Source organism: Antennarius striatus, chromosome 10, assembly GCF_040054535.1.
Source record: "Antennarius striatus isolate MH-2024 chromosome 10, ASM4005453v1, whole genome shotgun sequence".
NCBI classification, from domain to species: Eukaryota; Metazoa; Chordata; class Actinopteri; order Lophiiformes; family Antennariidae; genus Antennarius; species Antennarius striatus.
In genome coordinates this window covers 4,572,278-4,587,378 of record NC_090785.1, presented here as the reverse complement: position 1 = coordinate 4,587,378, position 15,101 = coordinate 4,572,278, and the positions used below count along the sequence as shown (strand labels likewise).

At 42.7% G+C, this 15,101-nt stretch overlaps 1 protein-coding gene across 1 annotated transcript in view; it reads left to right on the top strand.

Moving 5' to 3' along the window:
- fgfrl1a (fibroblast growth factor receptor like 1a) overlaps positions 1-15,101 on the top strand; it is a 52,693-nt gene that overhangs the window by 19,327 nt on the left and 18,265 nt on the right. The window contains exon 3 of the mRNA XM_068326477.1: positions 1,888-2,160. Coding sequence (XP_068182578.1) covers positions 1,888-2,160 — 273 coding nt within the window. The remainder of the gene's footprint in view (positions 1-1,887; positions 2,161-15,101) is intronic.

Genomic DNA, 15,101 nt, shown 5'->3' with positions numbered 1-15,101 from the left:
AACTTTTTATTATAACAGGCTGTACGTACGCGCCTTGACTTCACCTTATTTATGTTCTACATCTCCAGTCGCACATCGGGGGGATAAATCAAAGTGCTTGTTTTGATTTCTTTTGGAGATGGGGCTGAATTTTCTTGGCTTGGACCCTTTGCAGGAATTTTATGGATCCATTGAGGCTTCTGCTGCTTGAAGTCTTTTGGATTTTACCTCCAAATTTAGCATTTTGAGAAAACTGCTTACAGCCCGTCTCATCAGCTGATTAATTTTTAGTGATCTGTCCAGAATTCAATCATTACTGATTCAGGTCAAATGTTTTGACCGTTAGAAAGATTAAAAATACTGCAGTGTGACAATGAAAAAGAAATTCTGAAGTCACAACATGCTGGCTTTGAAATTAAATTGAATCGGAATGGGCCAGAATCTTAGCACCATTTAACTCCTGGTTGCCCCTAATGTGGAACCACAGTTCAAAAGCATGGATTTAGTCCACAGACTTCTAGCCATGTGCTGTTAGCAGTATATGAACATGTTGAAACACATAGAACAGCATGAACTGAATGAAACATCATTATGCATTTAAGTTTTTGTCTCACCCTACCAAACTCTCTCTGAACCGTGACTCTTGAATTGGTGTACGAACCCAACTGTGACTCCGGGTACCGTCTCACTTGAGCCAAACTCAAACTCAATTACTCCAGTTGGTGAAGTCAGTATACCATCTACTGTTTCTCTGACTACTACTAATTTGCACCACAAATTGCTTCACTTGGCTCCAGAGTATTCTTTGTGGAATTCCATTTTTTTCCACCAGAACCGCATTCTCTCCCTCATCTCAACTTATCTTTCCCTTCTTTCTCCACAAACCACCAAATCCTGAATTAAACAATCATTTCGTGCCTGACTACAAGGACAAAGTAAAGGTCTCCAGACACAGTATATGGCACCAGGCTGTGTTAATTCCCTTTGATAAGATGGAATTAAAGAAAAGGGGAAATAAATTAAGAGAACACGTGTTTTTAATCTTAATCAGGCCATAGGTTTTCTTTTAGATAAGCCTTTATCGAGAACATTTTAAAATCTATCCACCCTTTGTCCTTCCTTTAAAGCTTAAACTCTAGGACGTGACCTGAAGGAGGTTGGCTCTCTTTGTTTGCTACATGATGTGTGTTCAGCTCTATATTTAGCTTGTATTGTTTTAACCCAAGAGGAGTAATGAGGAGCTAAACACAGTTTGAACTAAAGTTTGCAAACTCCTACACTCCTCCAGCTTCCATTGCTCTCTTTTCCTGTTTTTCTTTGCATTACGACCGTTTTTTGACCATATTTCACTCCATTCCTCTTCTCGGACACGCTGTACTCCCTTAAAATTCATCTTACCTCATTTCCTTCATTTCCTTCCCTCCTCTCCTCTTACCTTCCTTCCTCTCTTTCTCATCCTCCTCACCCCTATTTGTTCTCCCAGTCAACCCCACTTCTGACCGTCGTTCTCTAATTTCCTGCCATCGTTCATTCGCAGTGCTCCTTCACCCTATCTGTTTTTATAGTGCCCCGTTTCACAGTAGATGGACTACTGAGCCATCAAGGTCACGGCTGATTTTATGTCTCGCTGTGACATCTCTCTTGATATTAAGTTGGCGTTGTTTGTTCCCAGGGGTTTTTATTGTTGCCTGTGTTGAAATATCAATATTTTGGCCATTGCATACTTTTTAATGTGGATTGTTGTATGTTAAAGGACACATGTGGAGTCTTCAGAAAAGCAGGGGTGAAAAAGAGAGAGAAGTCGTCTCGTCGAGAGACTCGTCGTCAGAAATATTTAGTGTTTGGATTTTTGGTGAAAGACAGTTTCTCGAGCAGTTTCTCAAGAACTCTTCTCTTCATTTCCTCAAGGCCCACCCAGAGTCGCAGAGAGAGTGGTCCACCGGCAGAGTGTCCGACTGGGGCGCACCATGAAGCTGCCTTGCCCCGTCGAGGGCGACCCCCCGCCGCTCAACATGTGGACCAAAGACGGCCGCAACATCCACAGCGGCTGGACGCGTTTTAGGGTGTTGCAGCACGCTCTGCGCATTAAAGAGGTGGAGATTGATGATGCGGGGACTTACATTTGTAAGGCCACCAACGGGTTCGGCAGCGTGAACATCAACTACACGCTCATCGTCATAGGTGAGTGGTTTCATTTGACCGCAGAAACAAATGGAGACCTTCTTTAATCAAGACAAAGTGAAATTGTTGTCGCACAGCTGTTGACTTTGCAGTGAGAGTTTCTAGGATACCATCAGACAGGTCAGACTGATGGCCCATTAAAAAGTAATACAGCCTACATAGTTCCTCAGACAATGAAGCGCTGGTGTTGTTTACCCAGTTTCCCCTGCTCATGTGTGTTTGTGCGTGTTTGTTCTCGACCACAGTCGTCTCACTTGTGTATTCCTGTATGAGAATGAATGACAGATTGTTAAAGATTCTTTTGTTGGTTGTTGTTTTTTTTCCCCTTAAGTCTGTAAGAGTTGGTTTGGTGTGGAATGTGTGTCTCGATTTCAGTGTCTTTGTGAAAGACTCGTCTCCTCTTTTTTTTTTTGTTTTGCATCAGGAATGTTCTGTTGGTTGCCTCAGTTTTAGAAACTCTGAGTTGTCATGTGGTGACTGTCAGCTGTGACAGGTGTTTTCAGTTCTATACTGGGACTGCATATTTCCTCTCCTCCTGTCCATACTAACTAACTGAGAGTCAAACTGACACATATTGATATCCCCTTAACCCTCTGGATGCAATAGTGACTAACGCTGTCATGTCATGGAGATGCACGTCTGCACTGATGCTGCAGACACAAGAGTCCTATATAATTACTTAACACCATATATGATAGCTTTAATACCTGTTGGTCCCTTCACCATGTCCACACAGACCAGTTCTTGAGCATCTCCCCATCATGAAACACCAAGTCCACCAGAGCGGAGGTCACATCAAGTCTGTCTGTTAGTCCCACATGTTGTTGTCTTGATATCAAGTGCATCAGTTTTATTCCACCAATACACCAGTTGATTCAGTCGCATAAAGTTAGCTTAGCAGCCACCATCGTACGGCCAGTTCAAGTCTTTATCCCTGAAGCCCATGAGTCCACAAACGCGCTGTCTCAAGAGGGTGATGATGAGCCTGATGATTAGAGAATTAAAACCGCTTTGGGGCTTAGGTGAAGAAAGACCACGGTGACAGCTTTTTCTTTTCTACTCAGACAGTAGGTGGTGGTGGTGGTGGTGGTGGGTGGGGTTCATTTATTCATTGCCGTTAAAGTCCCCTGTCAGTCAACCTTGAGGACTGACATCATTATTTAGAGATGAAGACACTTGCAGAACTTTTCATCATTTAAAATTAATGACTGTTGGGATTTTTTTTTTCACAGACCACTCAAACATGACACCTACAGTATGTGAGATAAACGTCTAAAATATTCTTTATATAAATACAGAAATGCCTGCAGTATCCATAGATACTGCAGGCATTAAACGTTTTATCCTAGATGGCACAAAAAAACAAACAAACTGCCATATTGACAGTAAATACTAGACTTTTATCTCCAGTAATGATTATCGGCATGTGAGCCAAAACTCTATGGGTCTTGATCTTGAACTTCAAAGGGGAGTTGGCACACAGGAGGGCAGCGGGTTGGGAGGGGGCAGCAGCTGCCGCTGAGGTCATCCAGGCAGCTGCTGCTCTCTCTCTCTCTCTCTCTCTCCTCCTCTCCCTCCCCATCAGTCAGCCCCACCCTCACCCACTCGCTCTGATTCGCTGTTCTTTTTCTTTTCCCTCACATCTGAAAACACACCTGCTTCGGCCACAATGGATTGGGGCGAACCTTCCATCGGCAAAACAGGAATTCGTAATGTTAGGTTTCATCTTGGAAAGAAAACGTGCTTCTTTGACAAAAGACCACCTTCAGTGATTCCATTGAAAACCCGAGCACAGAAGTGCATTTTAAAACTGTTAATTAGATGTAATTTTAGACTGTTTGTATGAACCTGCAGCAATATAGGTGTAGTTAGCCGAGAAATTGACATTTTAAGTTGTTTAGGGTCAAATATCAAATTTTAGGTGTTTAATTTGATATTTTTGTGAGACATATTACTGTTTTTGTTGTTAAAGATTTTTTTTTAAAGTTTACACCCAAACCGCTGTTAAATGTTTGATGGAATGGGATTGGGTTGTTAGCTGCTGTTTCCAAGATCAATCATAAACTTTCAAAGTCTATATAAAATAACTTTTTTTTAAAGTTTTTTTTGGGGGGGTTTTTATACAAAACTATAAAATCCTCAGTGGTTTACTTTGAATCAAAAATGGCCTGACACGAATACACATCAAATCTGCACTCAGGGAAAACTCGGGGAGACACGAAAGTTGTTTTATCATTTCGTAGGCGATGACGCTCGTAGCCTTGGAGATGAAATAGACGGGATGTTTTGGTGAAGTTGCGACGGCGTTCGTCAGGTTCTGTTTTCTGTGCCGTCCTCTCCTGTGTGGTCCTGTGGTAATTATTCTGTGACCGCTCCGTTTCACAGTAATGAGCCCACACCTGTGTCTTATTGTGTTTCCCTCTCGATTTCTGAGCCAAAGTATCTTTAACACCTTTTTTGTATTAGCGCTCAATCTCAGCCCTCATTCCTCCTTCGCTCAGTCAGCTGGCTCGTTTTCTTCCCCCCACCACCACATTTTAATTTGAATCAATATTTTCACAGTTTCCCATTTTTCTTTCCCGGACCTAATAGCGTTTGATGGCCATGAAAATACCCACTGCGCCGCTGCCCTGTGGCTGGCAGTGATGGAGAGCCGTTTTGTGAAGGCAGGCTTTTGTTGGGAAAGGAAATTAGAAGATTCCCTGCAGTGCTTGTTCTTTTATTGTGTGTAGGTTGGCAAATGTTTGAGTAAATAGTCTATGCAAGTGTGTGTACACGGCCTTGTTTATCTGAAGTGCCGTGCATGTGTGTGTATGCATTGGAGTGCGCAGATGGGACCACCAGTAAAGTAAAACCAAAAAAAAAAAAAAAAAAGGGGGTTTTCACTCAACAAAACTCAATTAATGCCAGGAAAGCTTTCGTGTCTTTCTCCTCCCTTTTTTTTTTTTTTTCTCCTTGATCTTTCCTCTTTTTCTTTACCCACGCTTTGTGTGAAATTGTGAATTATTTTCCCATCCCAGAAGAGTGAATGACAGACATTTTATAGTTCAAACCAGATGTGACGACAGCGCGAGTTCGTCTGGAGCGGAGCGTGTAAGACGAAACGAAGGAAGCGGTTTTAGTTTTTGTGAGTCGGTGGTTTTCAGCGCTTGTGAATGTGAAAATGCAGCTTTTCTGATTTTGATGAAAATGAGTGGCGGCATATTCTTGTCGGAGGGTGTGTGTGTATAGGTGCCCGATTGTGTTTGCACAGGTCCATTCACAAGTAGCTTTGGTGATGATTTGTGGTGATTTAACAGCTCAGCCATCAACTTCTGTCAAACTACAAAAAAAAAAAAAATGCAAATCTTCCATCTGGTGTTAATCGGCGAATGGAGAGGAAAGAACAGCAGAGAACAATATCAAACGTAGACAAGTTTAAATAAATCAGCTCGCTCTCGTTTTGTGTAAGTTATGTTAATGGGAGTGTGAGATAATATATAATCTGCAGTTCTGTTGGGATTAATCCTCTAACATCGTTAAACTCATAACGCGGTCCTGTCAGGACGGTTAGTCGTATCGCTGCATGCAGGAATAACTTAAAGCACGTTCTGTGAAATAACGTTCCAGCGTCTCTGTGCAGTGCAGACTGCAGCTATCGCCCAGCCAGAAAAAGAAACATCAGATCGGGTTCCATAGGAATATATTCTCCATATCCTCTCAGCTCCTCCATCCTGATGCCGCCTTTGTTTTTGTCCTCTCACATTACCTGGTTTTTAATTGACGTATCTAGTGCCTCGTCTGGGGAGGATGTAGAGGTGGCCAAGGTTTGCAGCCTAATTGGTATGAGTCACAGGAGTGTACAAGTGTGTGTGTGTGTGTGTGTGATTGTGCAAGAAACAATCTCAAATAACTGAGTCACACACACACACACACACACCTCTTTGCGAATACACAAGGGCAGCTGTGCCTGTCCGTGTTCTGTTCTTCTAGATGTATGTGTGTGCGCACGCGCATGAGTATGCGTGTGTGTATGCGTGCATGTGCGTGTGTGTGTGTGTGTTTTCACCACCAGATTCTTCTGCTCAGGTTACACACACAGTATTTTCTTACTAATTGCAAAAAAATGAACGTGGAGCTCCGTCCAGCTCAATCGGTTTGCAGGAAACTCTGGGTCAGTGTTCAGCTCAGGGTTTGAGGCCTCTCTGTGGCGGCAGCCGGGGATGGGGGGGTGGTGTGGGGGTCTCACTCGTGATTTATAGAACATAGAAAATATTTTAAAAATGGAGCCCAGAATTCACGTTGTGGTTTTGGCCTCGCTCCTCTTGAACTTAGTCGTTTGCCTTCATGAGCCTTGAATGCGTCCTGTCTGTCTGGTTGGCTTCAAAACTGTTCAGCAAATTCTTCTGTCTTTATTTCTATTGGTTTATATTTTCTGTTCAGATCTTGAGAGACATAACCATCTAACCGACAGCATAAAGGAACAGGAAACAGAAAATATACCAAAATGTCACCTGACATCCATCTGTGACCACAAGCATTCAGAGACGCCTCAAAAATGTGCGCCGCTGGTCGGAGTCGGACTCCACTGGATGGACGGTTTGACAGAGTGAGTGGGAACGCTTCCATTTCATCATCACGGATCTGCTCGGGGCATCTCGGTCCATCGCCCCCGAGACAGTCGTTCCCCCGGAAATCAGGGCGGCAGAACGGGACAGTAGGCGCGTGTGCGTGTGTGTGTTGTGTGTGTGTGTGTGTTTGTGAACATGGTTGGATTGTGGAGCTGCAGACAGGAAGAAAGAATGGACCCAAGTTTCAAAAGCTGGTTTTCACCTTGTTGTTGGGCCCCAAATGAGACTAACATATTCAGACAAAGAGTTTTGTGTGTGTTTGTGTGTGTGTGTGCGTGCATGCGCGTGAATCAACAAGACAGGACTGGAAAACAACATTAATTTTTCCATACGCACACACACACACATGTGCGCACACACACACACACACACACACACACACACACTCTTACAGAAAGATTTGAACTAAATACAGATGCATTGACACACATCCGCACAACCACACACTCCTCAGGGGCCCTGGCCTCCATTTCACGGCTGTCTGTCCCACATCCTTTCGTTCTGCTTCGTTTCACTTTCAGCAAAGAGACGGAAAGAAGATGGACAGGATGGAGACGCGGAGACAGAAAGGAATAAAGGATGTGGGTTTTCATGCCATCAGCTTGAAGATGTCTGCATGACAAAAAAGAAAGAAAGAAATATAAAGGAAGTTTTTGGAAATCCATGTCCTAACAGGTTGGATACCAAACATTTTAAGAAAGGGTGAATCTACTGCGTCTGTAGAAACTAACTTCCTTTAGAGGGAGAAGAAAGGAATCTTTTACACTGTTTGAGAGGTCTGTGCAAAATTCTGTTCGATGCAAAAATAAAAATGTGGAAGATTAACATTTAGCATAGATGTCATGAAGGAATAAAATGTTCTTTGTGCTGTAATTATTGGGGGGAAAAAATCAGTCATTAAAAGGTTTACTCGCTTACACCTCAGATCCGTTTCTCTTTCCGGGATGGGAACTCTCTCAACAAAATAGAAACTTAATTAAACTTGGTTAATCTAGTTCAGTGCAGTTTAACCCCCAAAATGTCCCGTACTTAACAAAAATATTAGGGGATTTGGTAGGGCGAAACAGATATGTCCAAGCCTTAATCTTGTGTGTTTGCTTTTTCGTGCATTAACAAACAATTTTTTTCAGGTCTTTAAACTGCCTAAAATCCAACAGTGGCACAAATAATCCTTTAGGTTCTTTTAGAACAATGTCTTGGTGAGAAAATGTTTCAATCCTTTCTCTTCACCTACCTCGACTCACCTTTCTTCTCCTCCTCACAACGCTCTCGCTCCACAAGCCGAGAGACGTCTTTTCTTTTGAGCGTCCCTTAGCTCATCCGACCCCCTTTTCCACGCTACTTGTGTGCGTGCGTGTGTGTGTGTGTGTGTATGTGTGTGTATGTGTGTGTACATGTTTGTGTGAGTGAGACTATATGGCTTGCATCTACTGACTGTATGCCAAGTCAAGCTCTCCTAGACCATAATGGGTCTTAAATAGCCTCTGTTAGCTTGAACTTCAATTCTCTGTTCTACATGCCATCTGTCAGTCAGCGGGCCTCTTTCTCAAGGTCCAAGTAGTGAGTCATTTTGAGAGAAAAGTCCACCCTAAAACAGAAGCGCTGCACATTTTCTAGTGAGTTTACATGCCGTAGTCTCTGAGTGAAGCTTTAAATCCCTTCGGTTTAGCTTCCTGATTTACAAGCCTTTCAAATCTTCTGGCTCATCTCTGTTGAGCACGACTGAAAGCGTCTACCAGCTACTCCCAGTCATCCTTGGGTCGTAAGACTTCATCCTCTTCTTGCTCTTGCTCCTCTTCAAACTGCCTTCGTCTAAAATTTTGTTTTAGGGTGGAGTTGACTTATATTTCAGCAGTGTAAAAAAAAAAGAAGAAGAGTGTTTTCTCTCTGGGTTTCCGCGGCAACTCTCTCCTAGCTAATTTGACATCTTACCTTACTTCTCTGTGTGTTTTGGCATCACCAGCAGCCTTTGAGCATTAAGCATAAATAAGAAATGTAGCAGAATTTAACACGGATCATTTGGTGAACTGTTCCTGACATCATGAAGAACTCCCTGCCCATAAATGTGGCTGTTTTAATAACGTGACTGTTTCATATTACTCAATATTGAGGATGTGGGTTGCAGTAAAGTAGCAGTTTCTTTAATGCAATTAAGAGCAAACTCCTCTTTCCAAGTTCAAAGCTAAGAAATGACGGGAGAAACTGGGAGGAGGGAGGGAAAGAGAGCGAGACTGAAAAGAGTGAGTGGATTAGTGAAGGAGTAGAAGTTTCGCCGCATAAAACAAGTATATTTATAATGGAAAGTCGAGTGAGCTCATAAAAACATTGCATGAATGAATATTAAAATAATGAGTGAAGTTGTGAAAACCAGCAGTTAAATACCAGAGTAAATTCTGACATCGATCCAAGAAAGCGAACAAAATTATTGAGTGTTACTTGTTAAGACCTTCTGTCCCTGTGGACAAAGCAGTGAGGGAGTAAATATGTGTTCAGACATGTGAACGCCAAACAACAGATCCTCTCAAGGAGATACTCTCTCCTCTTAAAGAGGTGCTTATGGGAGATGCGTCCTGCACCCCCACCCCACTTAACAACCACCCACCAGCAAGACAAAACCCCAGGCCACCTACGGCTAAAAAGAAACGAGGTGCTTTAAAGCAGTTTACATATTAGAAACTTGAATCAGTGGGAAAAAATGAACAACCCTTGAATTTGAATATTTCCAACCAGCATATTAAGACAGGCATTTTTAAAAACTATTCACAAATAATGTTTCTTCAAAATAATATAGGAGGATAATGCAGTGTGGAAGGGAAGAGATTGAAGAAAATACAGGAAAGAAATGAGATGTCAGGATATTTGAATGGAAGCGCGCGGGTGTTTGTGTGAGATCAGAGCTGTTAGTGGGGGGGCTGTGTACTCCTGAAAAGACAGCTTAGTGGTCATTATGTGGTCTGGAGGATTTGTCCTGTTCACCATTGTTACCCTCAGGAGTTACAACACACACGCACACACACACACACACACACACACACACACACACACACACACACACACACACGAGTACACACTCTTTTTGTTGTTTTCCATCTATTTCATAGTTTCACAAGTTCTCCTTTATTGCTCTTATTATTTAATACTTTTAACACAAGCGATCATCTAAACAGATGCACAAGAAACACACACACACACACAGTTGCATACCACCACGACCCTTCCCCCCCTGACCCCTCCACTCTATGACTCTATAATGGGCCGCTCCATTGACGGTCCTGCGTCTTCGCTGAAGGAGTCTTTCCTCATTAGGACGGGGATTTTGTAGCTGGCCCTGCAGGCTCCATTGTCTCCATTATTAGGCATCCCTGATGCAACAACTCCACCCCCGCCCCCTGCTGCATTGACCTGAGAGGAGTGGGGAGCCTAGGACAGACAGAACAGGGTCTGGCAATTAGCAAAGACACGTTTGAAGCGAGGAGAGGACGAAGTGAAAGCATCAAGGAGGAAGAAGGAGCAGATCTGCACTACAAAAAGACTTCTTTTGAAGTTTTAGAAACTTTTGTCTGTTTTTTTCTTCTTCTTTTTTTTTTGCCTGCTTCACTGTCGCGCCATCATCAAAGACCGGTTGTTCAGCTGGCAAACTCCCTCCTCCCCGTATCTCCTTCTTTTTCTCTCCCGTTCCCTTTACATTTGTTACTCCTCTCCCTGAGAATCCGACGCTATGTCAGTGCTGAAAAGCCCCAATGTGCTGCGCCGCTGCTTTGAAGTCTTAATGATGACGTGAAGAGCGAATCGCGCAGAGATTCTCGCATCGGTCTCCCTTTGTCACTTTTTGGATTCCAGCGGTCACAGCTGGCTTTTCCAACCTCAGCCTGCTGACAATGAACCGGTGGGATGCAAGGAGGGGTGAAATGCTTCCATTCAAGTGACAAGAAAGGAGAAAAATAAGAGTAAAATGGTCCACTTACAAACGATATCTATTACGTATCTTAAAGTGCTTTATCTGCACAATGTTTTCTTGTCAGGCGGTTCGACCAAACTTGTTTTTACTCCCATGACGTCTCTCAGCTGTAAGAAGTTTGATAAAATGCTTTCCTGCTTGTTCATCCAAGAGGCAGAAAGAGAATAAAATTCTAATAATTAAAGGTCCTCCTCCATGGAGTCAACCCTGCTGCACCAACATGTTTCTACAGTAGCCCAGATCGGACAAAATTCTTATTCTAAAGAAGGCCTTGGGCTGTTTTTACAAGGCAATCAGACAAGAGCTCTTCAGGTGCACACAAACTGGCGAATGCACCAAGAGATGCAACTAAATCCTGCACGCTCACCCTTTCATGTTGCCGTGTTAAAAATGGGGCAGACAGAACAAAAAGCGCTTCATAATAATAAATGAAGACAGGAATACCTGATGGAATTAGATGTAATTTGAAACAGACAATGTCGCGGTAAAACAAGAGATGAGCTCACAGACTGGTTCTGTTGGGAGCCATCAGGTGTGCGTCTGCATGTACTCGCTTGAATCAGGTTGTTGCATTCCACTGCATTATATTTCACTTGAATGCATTCGTAATATGCTTTTGCCGTGTTGTCTCTGTAAGGTGCATGCATGTTTGTGTGTGTGTCTGTGTGTGTGCGTGCACAGTTTTTCCCCATGGTTCTTACACAAACACGGTGATAGTTGTGCGGCGCCTCTGCTATCGGCCCGAAGTTTGATCAGTGTGACAGCATGTTGAAAACTGATACACGTGCACACATGCACACACACGCACACACACACACACACACACACACACACACACACACACACACACACACACACACACACACACACGCTCGCTGGCTGTGACCATAATCTCCTCTCTACATTCCATTGTTCTGACTGTATTTTACATTTGCGTGGATGTGTGTATGTCACATCTATTTAGCCTGAGAACTCCATTTATGTCTAAATTTTCCTCAATTTCTGACTTAATAGAAGTAATTAATCAAAAAAAATTTTAGTTCATTCTGTCCCAAGCACATTTCATTCATCACCCTTTAAATTCCTCTTGACCTCAGAGGTTTGGAGCGATTACAAGCGTCTTTACACTTTTATTCAAGGATAACATCTTTAGGCAATCTTTTTGTAGATGTTACTTTCGTTGGGGTCAGGGATACTTTATGCCAAAAATTAGTCTAATGATGATGATTATGAAGAAGGGAAAGCGGAACGCAGGACTTGTAGATCCTGTCTGGGATGTCGTTAAATGATGAGAAAAGGTCACAGAGTCGGGCCTGAAGGTCTTGAAATTCCCTCGAGACGGGCTTGCAATGAAGAGATTCTCATCTGACTGCAGCAGTGTGTGCGACACTGTGCACCATATGGACCTACTGCTAACAACTGATAAGTCTTCTGCTTTACTTTGTTTAACTCCACTTCAAGTCTAAACTTGGGGCAGGTATTCACGCATACGCTCCTCGACTACTGTTCTATACGCAGGCACCTGCCCTGCTGACATGTTCTCCAGCAAAACACGGAGTATTGGGAGTTAAGTATGCAACAATGCCAGATCCCACTGGGCCCAGATAAAAAAGTTTTAATGCCATTAATCCATAAACAGCTCTGAGTAACGCAAATGAGTAGTGAACAAAGCAGGCATGGAGGTGAGTCATGTTGAAACATTGTCCAGCACTGCATCATGATGAGCGGGTTGGTTTTACATTGTTGTAAATAGTTGTTCATCAAAGAGAGCCTGTCAGCATGTAGCCCCGCACTGGAGAGCGTGCCAGCATCTTTGAAGTTAAACAAGACAGCCGTATATTCTCAACTCATTAAACCCATACCAAAGGGCTGGTAAACATTTGTTTGGCACACTTGTGAACATGCCTGCGCATCTATGGAGGAATCAATCATTCATGCAAGTGTGCACAAAGCAAACGGGTTTGCGCGCAAAACTTCTGCACATGAATATGACAGAACCCACGCTGGAGAGATTCGGTAGCTGCTTGTGAAGTGCGACTTATACTAAGTGTGTTCCTTTTGGATCGCGATGAAGTTGAACACTTGTCTCTAAACAGAAAGGCAAGAGACTGTCCCGCCTCACAAAGCAGCTACTAGCCCATCTTCAATAACGTTAAAGGAGTTAGATTCATTATGAGAAGCAATCCTGTCTAACCACTGCTTGTTTACTTCCTCTGATTAAGAAACAGCACACAAATAGGGTTATGTTGACACCAGTGTACATTCCTTAAATCTACTTTAAATCTTTCTTGATTCAGATGATTGCTAATTTTGGGCATTTACAGGCTTTGTGTAGGTGCCAGTCGTCTCTGCTGCCGTAGTTGTGGCCAATCAGAACATGTTTCTGAGGTAAAGAAGGTGGACAAGCCGATTTTAATTCTAGATCCTTCCATGTAGTTGACCAGGCCTTTTTCCTTTGGCTACATAATGCCGATGTAGAAGCACTATTATGGAATGGAGAGTATCTCTTCTGATGAATTGTCCAACCTTCAGTACACCAGTGGTTCAATCCTGGTCATGTTATATTAGCATTCTTGCAAATGTCATCTCCTCTCATTCATTTTAAAGTGGTTAGTTTGCGAGAAAGTGGTCATTTGAGATTATTTAGTGAGACAGCCTAACTATCTGTCTAAAAAGTTTTTCTCACATTGGGCCAAGTTTTAAGTGGTACATTTTTCCATTGCCTAAGTGCAGCTAAATATGTCTTTGTTTGCTACACACTGTACCTCAATAATTAAATAAAGTGCATGGAAGAAAACACTTTGCATCGTGTTTATTTTGCAGCTGCAAATCTTAATTGGATTTTGTATGCTTGTTCAGAAATTTAGCCACGCAACATGTAAAAGCTTTTGCTTTGCTTGTTAAAGGCTGTTTATGTTTATTGTTGTATTGTCGTGGTTTAAAGGATGATGCATCAAATTAAACAGGAAAGGGAAATAATTGCCATCTGAATCATTACATTAAAGAACATGAGGATTTCTGGGTGACTAAAAGAGCAGACGAGTCTTAAAAAAATAGTGAAGTAGATGAGAAACAGGTGCGAAACTCTAAGCAGTTGTGTTCAAACCTCACAATAAGTTGTGAAAATGAATTGAGGAATGTGAATGAGAGAAGAGGTCAAATGGGGAGAAGACTGCTAAAGTACTAATGAGAAGATCTTTAACTGAAGCATAATTTGATACAGGGAAGAGCAGGGTGGGCGAGGTAGGGAATGATTGAGTGTTCAAAGACTTGCGCGTCGGCCGGCGGTGTGTGTTTCAAAGGCAACGCATGGCGTTGGATGTGAGAGATTTGTTAATTCGGCAAGGCAAAGCGCCACCTTGATGTTTACTTGAGTTACAGGGGCGGCAGCCTGACAAGAACACGAGCACGCTCGCGTATCCATGCGCCCAAACACAAACAAAGTGTTGGATGCTGAAGTGCACATCTTCGCTTTCAGCCTGATACACAAATAAATGCAGGCAGATGCACTAATATACACGCCAGCACTCATTAGCAAACGTGCATGTTCCTGTGCATGAAAACAGCATGGTCATTGATTTACTCTCAATATTCATTATATACATAAATCACATGCGGTTTGGTTCATGCTTTATGCACACTAATTGGCAGAAACAAGGAAACTTATTGATGCAACCGATTCTATCTTTACTTAAGCACTCAGTTTGTTAATAGTTACGTTTTGCAAAATCCATCACACTTATGTCATGTTTCTGCTTCTCGTTGTGCACTGACGTCGTCTATTTCTGAGTTATGACGGTCGATTTTTTTAAGCCAGGATGGTTTCAGCTTGGTGCAAATTACTAAATATATCCGACTTGGTGCACCCTAATAGACACCTGCTGCACCCCTTCAAATATTATACACAGCGGCTGTTGAAATGTCTGCCAAAATCTTGTGATCCCTTAAGAGGGATTTAAGAGGCTGTAACGACTAAAAACGTTGAATATTTTTAAAGGTCATCTCATTGATCACATTAGAAAGAATTGTTTTATTCAAACGGTGATAAACCATGTCTTCTTAGAGCTATCTAAATCACGTTCACATCACGTAAGACCATCTGCACCCTTTACACATTCCGACAGTTTAAATGTATGCATTAGATGTAATATTTCATCTGCTCTCCTGCACACGCTGAGTGTTGACACACGCTCTATTTATTCGTCTGTGATCTCGGAGCCTCCTGTGAGCAGCGGACATGAAGTAATTTAGTAATTCCACTGAATCATTTCTGTCCTTGACTGAATCTCTTCTACCACGTGTGTCTATTAGGTGGAGAGTCGAGGCTTCGGGCTGCAGCTGTATGTTTGCCAGATTTCCCACGTGGTGGACAT